The 18,230-nt window shown below is 41.7% G+C and overlaps 1 protein-coding gene across 1 annotated transcript in view; it reads right to left on the reverse strand.

Moving 5' to 3' along the window:
- Window positions 1-2,434: 2,434 nt before the first annotated feature.
- The window catches only part of LOC147887631 (autophagy-related protein 2-like), a 35,860-nt gene continuing 20,064 nt past the window's right edge, over window positions 2,435-18,230 (reverse strand). The window contains exons 5-15 of the mRNA XM_087393077.1: window positions 14,611-17,901; window positions 14,373-14,485; window positions 13,816-14,029; window positions 13,487-13,600; window positions 13,056-13,163; window positions 12,778-12,913; window positions 4,674-4,873; window positions 3,942-4,138; window positions 3,751-3,812; window positions 3,570-3,666; window positions 2,435-3,484 (exon numbers count right to left, since the gene is read on the reverse strand). Coding sequence (XP_087249203.1) covers window positions 3,752-3,812; window positions 3,942-4,138; window positions 4,674-4,873; window positions 12,778-12,913; window positions 13,056-13,163; window positions 13,487-13,600; window positions 13,816-14,029; window positions 14,373-14,485; window positions 14,611-17,901 — 4,434 coding nt within the window. The 3' untranslated portion in view covers window positions 2,435-3,484; window positions 3,570-3,666; window position 3,751. The remainder of the gene's footprint in view (window positions 3,485-3,569; window positions 3,667-3,750; window positions 3,813-3,941; window positions 4,139-4,673; window positions 4,874-12,777; window positions 12,914-13,055; window positions 13,164-13,486; window positions 13,601-13,815; window positions 14,030-14,372; window positions 14,486-14,610; window positions 17,902-18,230) is intronic.

An 18,230-nucleotide genomic window follows, 5' to 3' on the forward strand; every position in this document is an offset into this window, starting at 1 on the left:
ACATAATCCATTTGATGCTCTAAAACAGCATTAGGATTTTCAAGTGAACCATGTGAACAATTTGATACTTTTGAAACTCATCCATGTTCCATATCTTCCAAATCAATTGAATGTTCAATTTCATGCTCATGAAAGTCATAAGGATTTTGTGAAAGTAGTTGTGTGATGGCCTTTGAAATCAACCATGTGGTTGACTTGATGCTCAAGAAGAAAGACGGAGATTTGGAAAGAAAAAATTGACACTCGCTCTCTTGTGCAAGGTTCCCACTATAGCTTGTGCTCACCATCTTCTCCAAGGTTTTCAAATCAACCATTTGGTTAACCTGATGCTCTTAAAAATCATTACGGTTTTCAAATTGACCATTTGGTCAATATGATACTCTTGAAACTCATCCATGTTTCGCATGTTTCAAACTAATTACATGTTCGATTTTGTGCTAATGAAACTCATAAGGATTTTTTGAGGCAACTATACTATGGCCTTTTAAATAAAAAATGTAGTCATTTTGAAACTCACCATATTGTGCAAGATCCCAATACAAGTTCCTTTTTTCCTTATGGAGAGTTTGTGTGTACAAGACTAGTACCACATTTTAACAAGAAGACACTATGACGTTAGAAGAATTATATAATTATATCTCCCTCTTACATCAAATAGTAAACTTATAAAAATACACCTCACATACTGTAGAGCCTAACTGATATTTTTGGAATGCAATTTCTAATAAAGTTTGAAATTTGAAGGTTATAATCTCCACCTATTCAAAGTCACTTAAATCATCAATTTTAGACATTTAAATTGATAGATGGTTAGTAACAAAATAAGGTTGTGTCGCCCACATTTTAAATCTAGAAGCTATTATCTAGAGAGTTAATTAAGAAAAATTTTAAAACGGCATAGTTATCTGTAAGCATCTCCAAACATGCGTAAATTCATAAGGGTATTTCTACATGTGATAAAACCATGAAAATACTTTTGTGAAATTTGATTAAAGGGATAGTTAAATTTTTCGTTCCCAAGTGAGAACTTTCTATATAAGGGAGATTCTCATAACCATCTAACACTTTGATGTATTGTAGAAACCTACCAATGTGTATTTCCTTACATGCAAACATTGTGCATGGGCGAAAACAAGGAAATATACATGTCCACCTACACAAACTATATCTAACCAACATGAAACTAACCTAAGTCAACCCCTCTCTAGAATTTCATATCCATTTAACAATTCAACGTATAGTAGAAGTGCATCAATGCATATTTCTATGCATGATGCATGAGAAAAGAAGAAGCAAATATGCATTCTTGCTCACACAAATGATATCCAATTGACGTGAAACTTTGAGTTCACATTATATTTACTCAAGTTAACACCTCCATAATTATCATACCCATTTGACAATGTACGCATGATGCATAGGAAAAACAAGGCCTATCTACACGAATGTTGTCCAATTGACACAAAACTTTGCGAGCACATTAAATTTGATCCAATCAACGCCTCCATAGAGTATCATACCCCTTCAACACTTTGGTATGACATAGGATCTATTTTTGCATATTTCCTTGTATGTATGCATTATGCAAGGGCAGAAACTAACACTTCTCGTTATGATTTACAATCAACCAATGCATAGTTGCTTGCACACACACACACACACACACACACACACTACATATGGAAAAAAACAAGGAAATATGCATGCACAATGGTACATAAATGATATCAAACTTTTGAGTGCACATAAACAATTAAAATTATCACCTATTCAAATTTCCATACTTATGTGACTCTTTGACATATGGTTTATGATCAATCAGTGAGGATTTCTTTGCATGTATGCGCAATGCATAAATATGTTTGCCTACTCACACAAACAGTATTTGTTGGACATATAACTTTTCAAATACATAAAAATAACCCAAATTAAGACCTCTTCAAATTATAATACCCACTAAACACTTTGATGTATGGTTGAATCCCACCATTATGTAGTTCCTCAAAGGTACGCCCTACACAAGGAAAAAACAAGGAAATATGCATGCCTGCCTATAAATATAGTATCCAAATTACATGAATATTTTTAGTATACCTTTACAAAGTATCATACCTACTTGATACTTTAATATATGGTAAAATCCCACGTATGCATTGTGCAAGGGTGAAAACGATAGAATATTTATCTCAACCCATAAAAAGAGTACAACCAACAAATTTTAAATTCATTAATACTATATGTGACCATCTAAAGTGCAATAATTGCATCATTATTTGGAATGGACCACTCTATATGCCCCTTTTCTTGCCTGCATGTATGTATCTATGTATGTAGAAGCTTCAATAGCAACAAGCTCAACAAACACAAGCGACCAGAATCCACGAAAGATGGCCTCAATCAACACGACCTTAAAGCTGGCATTTTCATTATCAACTTCATCTTACAACCACCACCCAACATGGACAACCTTCTCCATTCCTGCAAACCTTCTTCAGAGACTTAGGGCCACATAGCAATGCTACATGGTAGATAGGTTTGCATAGAGTAAGGTTAGGTTAGTGCCACATCAGCATTGTGCAATCACCAAGTGCCAAATCAATAATACACATGGTAGTGCCACATCACCAGTGGCCACATTATCTACCATATCATCGAACCATGTTATCATGTGCTACACAGGCACATTATGACGACAAAATCCTTCAGAAGCGCAATGGAATCTCCCTCCTAGTCCCATATTCATTTTAATATAGAACTTCACAGACTGTGATGAAGGACCATCTTTTGAGGCTCCTTATTCTTCCTTTCTGCCCACATCCAGAACCCCATGAGAGCAAGCCACATGGCGATCCTTGCAAGGCCCTGCTGTGCCAGGAACAAGTCTCCTTGCAGGGTCATCCCCAAATGCCTTCCTCCATTCTGCCCCCCATGAGACTTTCAACAATCGGTCGATGTCCTTAAATGTGGGTTGACAATCCACTGACAGCAGCACCTAGGCATTGCATTTAAGCACAACCCCAGATCATGTGTCATTCATTATAGGAGTTACCATCAAGCAGGCCCCACTGTTCACAATAGGACTAGGAATGAATCCACAGGCTAATTCCCATACTAACTGGGGTCTCAGCTGGTGGTCGCATGCAGCACAAATCTTTCGCCAACCAATTTTCTGACATTGAACCCCCTTGCCGAGTAGTTAAACAATATGAAACTTGAGAAACAAGAGGTCCTCCTGGTGCACAGAAGTATATATGCAGAAGTAGCACTCAAGGAATGATGACAGCACGGCTGAAAATTCCTCCACAACCTGGCTTTCATGGTTGGGGAAAATTATATATGTATGTGTGTGTGTAACTTTTACTGTCATTTGCAATAAATATTTTCAAAGAATGGATCCATGTATAGTGAAATTTTACAGTAATGGAAGACCTTCCCTCCAATGGCACGTCAAAACAATGCAGAGTGTTACATATTAGCTGTACACCTGCAAAATCAAAAGCATAAGAAAGGAAAATGACAAAAAACCCTGCAATACTGACATCAAGCTTCTGAGTCCATATGCTTCTTACCTTCAAAACTATGAAAGCCTCTGGCTTACTGTTTCAACCTCTCAAGGCTTATACAAGCCCGGATAATGATACAAGCAACACTTGGCCGCTGTAAGGACTGCATACACAAACCAGTAATCGTATAGGCTACCTTTGGCACATACACCTTTCTTTCAAATTGTACAAGAGATAAATATCATACATTAGTCAAAAGGTGGAACTGAATGTTTCTCCACAGACTCCCTCCGGTGCTCAGGGTCAAGACTGGAAAGATCATGTAAGAAATATCTCAGAACCAACACCCTCTAGGCGATGTACAGAATGACTCTCTTTAGAATAGGATAAAGATTATCACACATCCATACTGCAAGCATAGTCACCATCTAATATTACCTGTTACGCACCCCAAGAAGGGCACGATGGACAGCTTCAGCAGCAGCAGAAGCTGGAGCAAGTGCAGCTACAGGTACAGCTCGCAGGGCACTTGCAACAGCAAAACTCGTACCTGCTCCTCGTTGATAAACCTTCACTGGGTTCCCTATAAGAGTGGACGCTGTCCTTTCAAGTCCTCGAGTAAGACTTTCACATGCCTGAAATTTGCATAAGTTAAACGTACAAGATGCTTAAATTTTATCCTATGGAAGAAATTGTTGAAATCATAACTTTGTTAGTGTCTCAACTTTTATTAAAGGTCAGCACTAAAAAGTCAACATATCAAAAGGTTAACTAGATAGCATTGTGGCAGTGCATCCCATTGCCAATTCATGTGTGATTGATTCACCTAAATAAATACTTTCATATGCATGTTTTAGCATCTCCCCTGCAAAAGAAGGATGTTATAATACACTGATAGCGCCCTCTCTGCAATTGAAGGGTGTATCATTAAGACAGGCTTATCCTTGCATGAAACAAAAGCTTAGTTAAGTTGTCATTGTCTCTGCAGCTGCATACATATCACCAGGAATGTGTGTTCATTGAATATTCATATGCAATATTAATTAAGTCCTCTCATATTTGCAAATGGAAAGGTCTTGTGCCTCTAAACAATGAATGTGATAATAAGATAATGGAGGCCATATTTCTCACACCAAAACTAGGAGTACATGAGCTCGAGTGCAAATTTACCTGTTGCAAACCTTCACGTAAGCCTCCTGGTTGTCCAATATTGTCCCAGATCTCCACTCTCTCTGTAGCAAGGGAGCTTGACAGAGCTACAGCACCAAGAGCTGATTCAGTATGGAGTAGGATCTCATGTGCCCCTGCTGCCAATTGCACACCCACCCCTACGGCTTCAAGAGAAATACTCCGAAGAAAGGCGGCAGCACCTGTACATATTGTCATGTTGAAGACCACTCCAAATCTTCCCAATCCATGCCCCTCTTTCCCAGAAAAGAGAAATAAAGAGAGAGGCAGAGGAGACGAAAGAGAGAAATGAAATGAAATGAAACGAAACGCTTCAATTAATGTCCGCAGGAGACCCGTTAGGCTCTATGGGACTGGAAAAAAAGCAAGCACAAAATACAAGGTCTAGAGGGTTCTAGGCATAACTCCATGACAAGAAAAACAACAACAATCTGCACGTGTTTTCAACCACAAGGCTAAGAATGCCCCATTTACCAACCTCTAGCCTCGGGAAAACTTCACTACCACAATGACCTTCCATACGGCATGCATATTGTGATAAATTATTGAAACCCTTTGAATCCTCTAGAAATACCAAAATTTTCTAAAATTATTTTTAGTTAATTAATTAATGCAATATTGTTATTAAAAAATTTAAGATTAATGCATGTGCTATACTTGTATAGTTATATTGGAGCAAGGATAAACCTTTGGCAATAATTGGGATGCCCAAACCCCTTGAGTGCAAGAGCTCTCCACTCCCATAAATCCCTAACTATCACTTTCCTCCATAGTAGATGCTTAGTCATGGATTTGACATTGTATATATATATATGTATAAAATTTGAAGAATACCTTCACAACAAGTCATTAATTCAATTTGCTAAGATGATATGCAATGTATTTTAATGGTAAACAAGAAATATAACAATAATAAGATCAAAAGATTTTGGCTAAGAATTGTTTCAAATATGACCCCTTCTATCCAGATTATCCATGATCTGTTAGAATGCTAGGAGACACATACAGACCAGAGAAAATATTTTTGTTGCATGATATTATTAGAAAAACATAATGCACCATAAGATATTAAGGTAGCATACCCAATTATGTAACATAAATCATACTTTGCTGCACCCAACACATGCTTTTTTTTTTGGTAAAATCCAGTGCATTGTATTTATATTCTCATAACTTTACAAGATGGGAAGTCTCCAAAATGGAGGGTATCCCAAAGATCAGAAGCATAAAAAGAAAAGCTCTATGCAAGAAGCATGTATATCACCCTCATGGCAGGCATCATATAAAGATTGCCGCAATGAGGCTCTGAAAGATTCATATGACTTGTGAATCTGGCGGCCCAAGTATGCCAAATTATGCTCATTCCAGATTGTCCAAAGAGCCCAATATCTCACCCATGAGAGAAATAGTGAGTATTGAGATAAAGACCTCATAAATCTGCCAAATAACCAAAAATGTTTCCCAAATCCGTGACTCGGAAAACAGATGCGAAGATGATCTGAAGTTCTCCCAAGGAGGTTCCGAGAAGACGGGCAGTGCCAAAGCAAATGAGGGATAGTCTCTGAAGGAGCCTGACACCGTAAACATGTGGATGGTGCAATGTGACGTTTGGCAAGTGTGATTCCCACTGACAATGTGCCGGTCATGCATCTCCAAAGAAAAAGTCTTTGTTTCAAAGGCATTTTACACCTCCCTAATATTCGGAGATTCTTCCGCCACCATGAGAGGGGCTGCTTGATATGCCACAGAGTATTAGCATATTGATGAATCCATGGGGCAGGCTGAAGAAGCTTGTAGACTTTGATGGAGGTCAAAGCAGGTAGAGGAATAGGATGAGAGCATGTAGCAGAGGGGTGCAATTGCCAATCCATAAGCATGTCTGTGTCAGCCACAGGAGGAATAGGTAGAAAAGGATGTAAGAGATCAGCAATTTTCTTCCATATCAACCTATGATGCATTCCCAATGCATAGGAGGCAGTGGCCTGAGGAAAAGATAAGACATAGCCCTGATCATCTACCACATCATTGATGTATCTAATTCCCAATTTCATGAGATTATATGCCCGAACAGGTTCCTGTAAAGCAAGTGGAATGTCAAAGATGGCACTCCAATGAATACTTTCTTTCCTCATTGAGTTTGTCCCCGAGCGATTATCAGGAGCCCATTTGACCTTGGAAAGTACTTGTTTCCAGTCAAGTATCAGAGCAGTAGAGAAAGGGCAGCCAGGAATCTTCCCTACAAATCTCCCAATGACAACCTCCCAATGATCAGTAGTCCAATGGCCATAAGCAGATGTCCTCATGTTGACACACATGGATGCTATCATACAAATCCATGGCTGTTGTTGACGGAAAAAAGTATGGAGCATAGTCGCCTTCCTTGCAAGTACATGATATCTGATATTGAGAACATTAAGTCCCCCATGCATCCTAGGAGAGCACACCATTTCCATCTTCAACAGTCTCAATGCTTTCACAGCAGTTTTTGTCCTCCATAACAGCTCCATAGCTTGAGACATAAAGGCTGAAATATCTCTAGAGGACCAATGTAGCAAAGGCAAAAAGAACTGAACATAAGACATTACAATAGATTGTACTATTCTGAGCCTGACATGAAGTGGCCAAGTGGAAATTTTCCAATATTCCAATTTATGTTGAAGTCTTTGGAAGATCCATTTTAGCTGCTGCTTCCTGGTGATATGCCATCCTATAGGATATCCCAAATGCCTGACTACATCTTTGGAATGCACTACCTGACCTAGCCAGAGAATAGAATGCCAGTCACATTGTTTCAGGGGAAGCAATTTGGATTTGTCAAAGTTGACATGCAATCCCGCTGCTAATCCATACTAAGATAATGTGGTCATAAGCATGCGGACTTCCCGGGGAGAGTTCTGTGGCATAAAGAAGGAATGATCAGCATATGCCTGTGCCAAAAAAGATGCAGCCCCAGGGATTTTAAGACCAGTCATCTGTCCTGTGTTTGTAAGATGATCAAGATACATCAAGAGGGGATGGGTCGCAATGGCATAGAAGAAAGCACTAAGAGGGCAGCCCTGTCTGACTAATCTACCCAATGTCCATGACCGAGATAGATGACTCCCAAGAATGCACTGAGAGGTAGAGCCAGAATAAAGCCAATAAATTGCATTTGCTATCTTGGGACCAAAGCCCAACTTTGTCATGGTTTGAGAGATAAAATCCCATTGAACAGTGTCAAATGCCTTAGAAAATATCTACCTGCAATATGTACCAGCTGCTACGATAGGGTCGCAATCCCTACGCAGAACTACGCGCAGGCCCGTACAGCTCTCTGACCTCGTCTTTTTCCGTACGTACGTACGGTTTCTGTCAGCCCCTCCGTACAACGCAGTCCTTTCAGCGCTGTCAACTTCCTGTACAACCCTGCCTTTCCCGTACAGTTTCGTTGATATTTCCGTGCAGTACATCTTTGTCCGTACAGAATCTTCCGTACAGTCTCCTTGCTGTTCCGGACAGTCTATCCCGTACAAACTCCTCCGTACAGGTTTTCCGTACAGCCTCTGCCGTACAGTTCTGGGCTTTTTCCCCTGTGCCTTTCCATACATTTTCTCTGTTTGCTTTATCTTTCACTCTATTTCTTTCTTGCTTTGCCATATTTCAATCATGGCTTCAGTTTCCGATGTCTGTACATATGCTAGAAAAGAAAGACCCGCAGATGCCAAGCGCCGTCCTTCTCAGCCTGCATCACAAGATGATGAGCTTACTATGGAAGCTCAATATGTGTTTGATACACTTAAGGATGACTTTCAGCAATCACGACATGAATGGGGCAAACCAGTTCCAGAGGTCACATACAAATTGAAATTGCCCTCCCTCGTGAATCCTCTCAGGAAGCTATCTCAAACCGCGGTAATAATTTTCTTTCCAGGGTGCACCTCGCCCTTCTCTGCCACCAAATGTGTACATGCTCAGGTTCTTCCAAATTTATTCCAACACAAGCAAACCATGAAGCAACAAGTTCACTTGTTGCAATGTCTACACAATGGGATGCGATCATTTCCCTACAGGTCTATTCAAGAAAAAGGAGTGTGATGTGCACTCTTGACTTAGTAGGTGGGAGGTGCATTTCACCATAACATAACAAAATCACCCTGATCACGGTCGGGCTACCCTTGTGGAGAAAGAAAGAAAGAAAGAAATTCTATTAACATCCACTGGAAACCAAAGGTCTATGGGACAACAAGAAACCCTCTAGTACATCTGCTTTAGGGAGGGCACATGGCAGCTCCCAAGGAGTGCAAAAAGCAATCCCAATTATTTAGAGTACCTACATGATATTCTGGAGAGTAAACAATCATACATCAGTTTAAGACTGAGAGTCTTTTAGTTTTGATTTAAATTCTCTGATTAGTGCTACCCCTTCACGGTAAACCGCCATTTTCCATCCTTTCTAGCAGCCCTCACTTTAGCTAATTCAGTTGCCTTAATCTTGAGTTGGGTTTGTGTAAGCTCCTCTGCTATCCATACTTTGGTGCCCTTCAGCTTGTAAGATTGTCGAATAAGCTTGATCCACATATCTTTTGACTTCAGTGTAAGGATTGCATGACCTCTATAGTGTAAAATAGAAGCTGGCCTGGAGTCGTCATCATCCTACTCATCATCTCACCCATTCGATGTTGGGCAAACTTGATTTAATCTTTGTCAATATTTCACTATATGTATCCTCCTCTTTGTACCAATCTTTTGGGAGCCCCCCTATTCTAATCTTCAGCGCATTATCACATCTAGCTACGTGTTCTTTAATCTCTGCTTGAATATCAGACTTACTTGCTTTGTTGTCCACTTCCACAAACACTTCCTTCCTAGTAGTTTGTCCTTCAGTGTGAACAAGATCTTTGACTGTAGAGACTAGCTGCGGGGTAGGGGGGGAATCCTTACAAGATTTTACAACCTCATCAATTACTGCCTGCTTACCAGGCCCTTCCAAGATGTGAAGTCGGGCCTTTACTTCTACTAACTCCAATCGTAGCTCTCTCACTGCCTGCTGCAGATAAAAAATCTGATCCTGTTGCGAGGATGGGCCGTTTTGAGCCTTCTTGTTGGTAATTCCGTGCGTATGGAGAGGGTGTCATGGCTGCAACTGTAGAGTACCGAGTCCTGGTGGATGTTGAAGGCGTTGAGGGGGTTGAGGGGGACTTGGAGGAGAGGGTAGGCCAATCCATAGTTGGCTATATGGTGAACCCCCCTAGCTTAACCTAACCCCCGCGTTGGGTTGGGGGTTTAGCCCAACTCGGGGTTAGAGGGAATGTGAAGAGGAGGAAGGTAGGCTGGGCCATGCTTTGCTGGCCATATTTCCTACTACCCCTTGGCTGAGCTAACCCCCTAGTTGGGCTGGGGGTTCAGCCCAGCTAGGAGAGGCTACAGGAGAAGGGGCGGAGAGGCTATGGGAGGGGGGGCGGAGAGCGAGAAGAGGGGGGGGGGGCGGAGAGGCTACGGGAGGGGAGGGGCGGAGAGGCTACGGGAGGGGGCGGAGAGAGAGAGGCTACAGGAGGGGAGGGACGGAGAGGCTACGGGAGGGGGGGGCAGAGAGGCTACGGGAGGGAGGGGCGGAGAGAGAGAGAGGCTACGGGAGGGGGGGGGCTACGGGAGGGGGGGCGGAGAGGCTACGGGAGGGACCCAAGAGGCACACTAACGGGCGGAGGGGCTACGGGAGCGGGCTACGGGGGGGGCTACGGGAGGGGCGGAGAGGCTACGGGAGGGGCGGAGAGGCTACGGGAGGGGGGGGAGGGGGGCGGAGAGAGAGAGGCTACGGGAGGGAATCCCTTTCATGGTGGCAAGACCTTAAAGAAACTGTCGTCGCACTTACAATTTGGAATGAATTAGGTGCTTCTAGAGCTGGATGAATTTGACAATTTCTTGAAGTTGCAAACCCTAAAGAGGGTGGGAAGCACCTGGATTGCCTTATTCAGGAGTTCAAGGAGATTACGGGTAAATTCCCACAGTTTGTGTAAGTGTATGCCCAAGTGTGCATGGATGTCTTGATACGTATGTGGGAGAGCATACGTTTATCCTATGGTCTATGCCCTCTGTTAGGCATTGATGACATCGGTTGTGATGTCATACTAGCTAGTCCTTGTCATACCTTATGGACGTCCATAAGACCGTGTTTGGTGCACGATTCCGCCACTATGGTTCTTGGTGCTTCTATTTGGACTCATTACTGCAACAGTGATAGGTTTTAGTCCCCTGGATGACCTTGTAGGGTAGTTAGTGTGTTAGTGTGCATTATTAGTTTATTTGGATAAACTTAACTCTTATAACTTAATTTTGCCCCACGGGTTGACCGGGCTAGGGCTTTAGGGTTAGCCCTCAAAGTGATGTCACTTGTACTTCTTCTTGCACCCTCTTGTGCTGCTGCAATAATACAGCTCCTAGCTGTCGTACCTCTGCTCTATTGCTTCCATATAAGCTATCAGTCATTCCAGCTTGTTTTGGAGCCGTTCCGTTGCATGAAAGAGGGAGCAGCACCTTCAGTCAACTGGCCCAGGTTCATCCACCACCTCCAGCAGCCTTTTTGCACCTGTGACTGCTTCTGGAGCTTCTCTCGTGCATTACCTTGCTGTGCGACTCTTACAAAAGTTCTCCCCAGCTGTCTCTTGCTGTGCGATTGTTCCTATAGCAGATTCTCTGCACTAATCCCCTTCTAGGAGCTGTCTATAGCTGTTGTCCTGCTAAGCAACTTCTTCTGGAGTTTAGACTATATGCCTCTTTTATCCCAAAGATGATTTCTTCACATGTATATGAGATGAAGTACAAGCTAAGAATGCCCCTCTTGGTAAATATGAGATAGACCTCATTGGATCACTAAACAAAGTTCGAGTTTCATACCCATCGAACAAATAGAGATATGGTATAAGCATACCGATGCACATTGTTTTGGCCAGTCGCACTGATGGAGGAGAACTCTTAGAAGACATTTCATAATCTTCTTAGGTATACATACATCTTCTACGGCTTCCACTGCATCTCACAGGAGACAAGGTAGATAACAACCATTCCCCGATCATGGATTTCCAAACCATCGAAAAGTGATCCAAGATGGAAACCCATACCGAGCCACCTCCATCTAATGCCCAACATAAACATAAATGTCAACCTGCGCATGGATGGGCAACGGATTATAGGAGACTTAGGGATAGAACTAAAGATAGAATATTTGGAATGCAGGACTTGGTTGAGGATCAAAATATTGATATAAATACCACTTCTTGAATAATTTATCATGAACAGAGCTTTTCTTCCTTTGACAAATAGCTTGTATTTGCTTTACTATTGCGACGACCATGGCTGTCCCATGAAGCTTGGGGTAGCCTGGTGTGTAAGCACAGCAATGCCAGAAATTAAATTTGATCACTATCATGAGAACACCTGGAAACAATGATATATAGCTCAGTCCAATCTATGAGAACACCTGGAAACAATGATATATAGCTCAGTCCAGTCTATGGGGCATCCTTGCCCCTTTTGATCGTTGAAGGTGATTTCGCGTAGCTCATTGGTGGATGCCTCATCTACTTTACTAGTTGCAACATGCCCCTCTGCCCCACAAAACTTTTAAGGAAGGGTAGCCTGGCATGTAAGCACAGCAATGAAGTTGAATTTCAGCACTACATGAGAGCAATATGAAAGGATTGTCGTGGATGAAGAAAGGCTGAAGGAAAATCCTTGTTTGACCCAGCTCTGAATGTTTGATAATGGGCATGGTAATGTGGCTTGGGACAAGATCAAATGGTTAGTTACCCACAGATTTAGATTGCTTTACATCCTCACACATTTCTCTACAGGGAGAATATAATGAAACACATTTAGCCTGCCGCAAAACTGTTTTCCACACAACAAAATATTTGTAACGAATCTAATCCTGAGTCTCCAATCAATATCCAAAGTCCTCTACAGGGTATAATGCAACAGGTGTAGCCTGCCCCAAAACTGGTTTTCCACACCACAAAATATTTGAAATGAATCTAATCCTGAGTCTCCAATCAATATCCAATGGACATGCATTCATTAACCAGCCAGTTGCCTCTCAGCCATTTTGTAGTACCTTTACGCATTCCACGCAGTAATCGACGTCGATCTCTTTTGTAATGTTCTGCTGGAAGAACTATCAGTTTAGCTGCTCCAGACCCTACAGCAAACAAAGGTCGAATTGGGCCTACTCCTCTGATGATTTTATGAATCTGCAAAAAAGCGAGAAGCATAGCTCGTCTTCATGTCAAACAAATAACAAACTACACTGTGCAAATCAAGCATACTTTTCCTTCTCTCCAAGGTGATTTATTACCGAATCAAACTTCAGAAAGTTAAAGAACTCATAGCTACCTGATTACAAGCAATATCTTCCAACCACTCGCCCATGACAATGCCAGAAAGAGTTCCCCATCCACGTACACCTGCTGAACGGATATGCTTCAGCTGAAGTTCAATACCCTGGATGCATAAAATCAATCGCATCTTAGCATTGCAACTCCAAAACTAGCAAGTCTCAAGATGAATCACAAAGTATAAACCTTTGTAAGACCAGAATATATCCAATCGTACAAATTCAGTTTCAGTTTCAGATTTTGAGTTTTGAAACTAGATTCTTAGGGGTATGATAGACACCTCTGCATCCCCACCAAGAGTGTTCTCTCTCTCTCTCTCTCTCTCTCTCTCTCTCTCTCTCTCTCAGCCACTTTCAATGAAGTACAAAGTACTTTAAATTTTTGTTCAATTAGCTAGCAAATCAAAATTTTGGCTCAGTCAGGACAAACCTTCCATGAGAACAAATTAAATAACTCTGCATAGTTTCCTCCCCGAAGTGCTGCCATGTCTACACGTCGAGGAATGTAATCTACTTTTATGGTGAAAGGTTGCACCTCACAAATCTGGTTTAAAACTTGTCCATGTCAAATACTGGATAAGAGCCTTCACACATTTTTATGGATATGAATGCCAGCAATAAGTAAATTAAGAAAATTAGCATCCTAATCAGAAGCTCATACAGAAAAGTAAAGCAGGCGCCACAGATTGCAACGATGCAGCCTTTTTTCCTAGAATATGATGCGAAACATATTTCATATATGTGCTTCCATCAACACACCTGGAATAACGGTAACAAAGCAGCTCCGCTTGTATCAACTGCCTTGCTGCACAGGTCACAAACTTCCAAATCGGTTTTATTCAAAGCACATATTTTTTCATAACACTGGCATTGTGGAGACGAGGCTGGTCGAGAAGAGGGGAAGAATTCAATGAAAAAGTCAACATGGCGTTGATCAAGGTGCAGAAGAATTGGTAACAAGTTAATTGATAACCTGTATTCACAGAGAAGAAATTTGTTAGGCAGGACCACCTAGTCACAAAGCAGAAAAACTGTACGCATCAGGAGTATAGCACATGCAGATGTTTTCCAATCTTCAAAAAAATATGATAGATTGCTCCTGCTGTAAGATTATAAACGCTGAAACCAGCACATTTGAAGTATTATGGCAAGGTCACACAATTCCTCAATAAACGTAGTGCTCATGAACCTTAAGCACGTTCATGTAGCCCCTCCCTGAAATCCTCAATTATAAAGCAACCTTCCTACAAATTGGATTTGTATAGAAACCACAACCAGCACCACATGAGTATTATGAGAAGGTTACATGATCTCACCGATACTCTTCCAAAGGTACCAAAGGATCAGGCCTCACAGATTCACATTCCAATTTCAAATCCTTCGAAGAAGATTCTCGTGGATGAGATTTTGAGCTGTGATAACCCAGCACCTTCAAAAAAACCAATTCACAACTTCAAGTCCAAAGGATCCGGCACATTCAACGCATGCTCAAAAGTTAAACCATGAACAGGAAAAACTGATTTCCAATGCACGAACTGACTGCTGAATCAGGACCTTTCTCCAAGGTGCATCCTTGCTACGATCATATACTCCAACGTCCGTAATGCACACCGCCAACCTTGATGCATAAACTCCACCTTCAGGAAATGTGTCGTATTGAATTTCCATCCCATCTAAAATCACCTCCAAACATTCTCCCAATAGTCTTCCATTTCGGTGTGCACAGGAAAGACCCAGAGGGTTTTCTGGCCCTGCAACTGGCCAATCAGAGCCTCCATAAAGCCTCCATCGAACATTTAAATCATGAATAACCATACTACCCACTGATTTTGGGTACTTGACAGCCAGATTTGGTTTCTTTTTAGGGGACTGGGACAGACTACCTCTCTCTATTTTGTGCCCTGATCTATTATTCACCTCTGGAGCAATATTCTCCATAACACTAAAATTGTGACCCTGGTACCAGACCCCATTGCCTTCAGGTGTGTCCGATGTGTTCAGATCATCAGCCGGATCATAATTGTTTTGTAATAACTCAACACTGTCCTCACAAATAGAGCTTCGTGGGGATGCAGTTATTGGGACGTAATAATCCTCTATAAAGGATGGCAGGCCAAATTTTTTTGAAATAGGTGTCTTCAAATCTTTCGTTTGTCCAACTGAAGGTACATGCTCCAAAGAGCTGCAGAGAAGCTCCATTCCATCATCGCTACTCCAGTTAGGTCTCCCCGGCATATCATACCCCTCCAGCAATTCACCCCTCCTGGACTTTAACCCCACATAATCACATGACCACGAAGCTGTCTTTACAATATTCTCTGGACTTGAAAGACTATCTTGGACACAAAAAAAGGCATCCTTCTCAGTAGAGAAAGCACTTGAAGAGTGCTCAACATCAGGAGCAAATAATAGTTGTAATTGGGCAAGGAGTCTACCTAATGCAGCAGTTGTGTCATGGCAAGTGTCAAGCCGTAACTGATTATTAGCACATTTGACCTCCCACTGAAGACCCTCTTCCATATTAGTTCGAACAACAGCTTCCATAACTACTTCTCCAGCCACTTTCACATATCCTGCCTGATTCAGAGAATCAGATGTGTAACCTAGAATCCTATGCCTTCTCAAAGTTGTGTCAACCAGTAAGAGTGCCACATCTCTAAGCCAAATGCCATATTCATTGTTCGGTGTGCTTGGAATAGTTTTATTTGAGACACGTAGAGCAGCTGCAGCTAAAATACAAGCTACAGGAGGAAACTTCTCCATTGCAATTCTTTCTGCTTCTGGCATGTGCCTTGCTCTAATATTTCCTGCAATTGAAGTTTCGTTACCAGGCTCATAGCACAACGCCACATCATGCAAATCTAATGAGAACAAAGTGTGGTTATCAGAAGAAGCATCTGTTCTTGAAGAGGTATCAACTTCTAACCTAACAAGAGCAGTTTCAGCTGAAGATCCATAGCCTTTCTCATATATAGCTTGCTCAGTGGGTCCCTTATCCACAGATTGACTAAAAAATGTTACCAATGTTAGCAACCAATCCAAACGACCCCCATGAGCCACAAGTGTGCCACCTTGTACTGTGGCTGTTATTAACATTTCTTCTAACTTGTTTCTTTCAGGAGATGATATGGCTGTTATCTCTATGCCAGCAGAGCTTGTCGCCAATGCATTCCCACCTCCACCATCACCACGCCCGAGGGAATCATTTCTGCAATCCAAAAGCAACAGTTCTCTAGAATTTGCATCTGCTAGTAGCCCTTCAACATGGCCGTCTTCATGACGCATCCAAAGATAAGTTGCATTTTCTATCGTTCCTAAATTTAAAACATACAGTAAGTGAAATTTCTTAACCACAATTCTCAAGCAGTCCCAAGGACTGTTTCCTTCGCCCTCTGGTATAGGGAGTGCTTCACTTTCATTAGGTTTCGGATGAAGAACTATCTCTACCTCCCCCACATCAACAGATACTGAAGTTTGAGTGTTGCCTTGTGGAAGACTTAAGCCAGGATTCCTAAAATCTGATGTCACATTTGTACTCTGAAGATCTAATTGACCACTTTTAAGCGGTAAAATCTCCAGAAATGAGCTTATAAGGCCAAGCATAGTTGCATGTCCTGAACCAAAAAGTTCACATCTTACAGAAGGAATAGTAGCAGAAAGACAAGTACATGAGCATGACAGAATATCATCTCGAATGTGGCGATTGCTTTCATCCAACGCCTTGGTAAATGTCGCTGCAGCAAACTCAGAGTTTATTCTCCCATCTTCACTCACACCCAATCCTTGTTTTTGTTTTTCCATAACTCCACTCCATGCCTTTTCAGCAAGCCACACTTCTCCACTTGATTTGTCCCTAAGAAGTATTTCTAAAGTGGCAAGATTATGATTGAGCTCGGAGATACTAAGAATTTTCTGGGCACTGAAAGCTAAAGCCACATATTCAGAGCTATGTCTCATTCGGTTGTCCACATTCATTGAAGATGAAACAAGATAGAGGGAGCTATCTTGAAAAGATAGTGTGATAGAACCATCACAGGGAGGTTCTTTTGGGTTAATCAGATTATTATGAAGCTTTACGGAAAGTAAAGGCCCCTTTCGTTTTGTTGGGGGTGAACACAGATCCAAACACAACAGGTTATCCTTCAATAATCTTGAATCTGGAGCATGAGGCACGGAAGCCAAGAGACGTAGACATGGAATGAATAAATTAAATTCCATAACACTTGAAGCCCAAGACCCAGAAGTACAACAGCCTATTGTCCCATCAAAGTCTGAGTGGACTTGGTTAGTGATTGGTGCTTTCTTGGAACCTTTCGTTGAAGGTGCAAATATAGCCACCAACTTATCTATTTTGCACAGTATGGAGGTATCCATCCACACAATTAAGGGTTGGAAATGCACTTCAACACTTACGTGAACCTTGCTTTTCTCATTCTTGTTGTCACTAGTGGAAGATGGAAAACCCTGCTTTACAACAATGTGCCCAGCCGCAAAATGGTCCGAGGCTGTCATCTTCAAGAAACATTTCTCCATGTAATTCCCCAAATTGCCACTTGTCTTTGAGTTTGTGCCCTCAGAGGGAAGATGCTCTTTCAGGCTACTGATGTCATGGTGTTCTTTCTGCATTTGTGATGCTTCAGGACCAGTACAAAGGGAAACAGAAAATCTGGGTAATGCATTCTCTACCAAACCCTGAAGAGATTGAGAAGAACTGCTAATTCTCTGGGGAATCCTGTCAGTACTTCGTTTATGGGAAGCACCAACGTCAAGCATCTGTTGGTATTGAACTTCATACACTTCAATATGACCAATCTTCCCTTGCAACTCCAAATTCTTTTGTGAGACCTGCATATAAAGTATCAACCAAAAGATAGCTTGTAATGATCAACCATATTGTCTATACTGGACACAGAACAGCTACAGTATCATGCTCAGCTTGTAATGATCTACCCTATTTTCTACATTGAATGACAGCAGCTTAACAGGGACTAGCCGTTATAGCAACCCAAGCGACTTCTTTAGTGACCAATAACGGGTGTAGAAAATAGATCGTTGTATAAACCCATAAAAAAACAAACATGCGAATGCCGGTATGCACACACAGAAGCAGGCAGACAGTGCACTACCGCTGCTTGCAATGTTCACTAAATCGATTAACATCCAAATCAGAAATC

This window comes from Dipteris shenzhenensis, chromosome 22, assembly GCF_047967505.1.
Source record: "Dipteris shenzhenensis isolate YYH24624 ecotype China chromosome 22, Dip_SZ_1.0, whole genome shotgun sequence".
Taxonomy (NCBI): Eukaryota; Viridiplantae; Streptophyta; class Polypodiopsida; order Gleicheniales; family Dipteridaceae; genus Dipteris; species Dipteris shenzhenensis.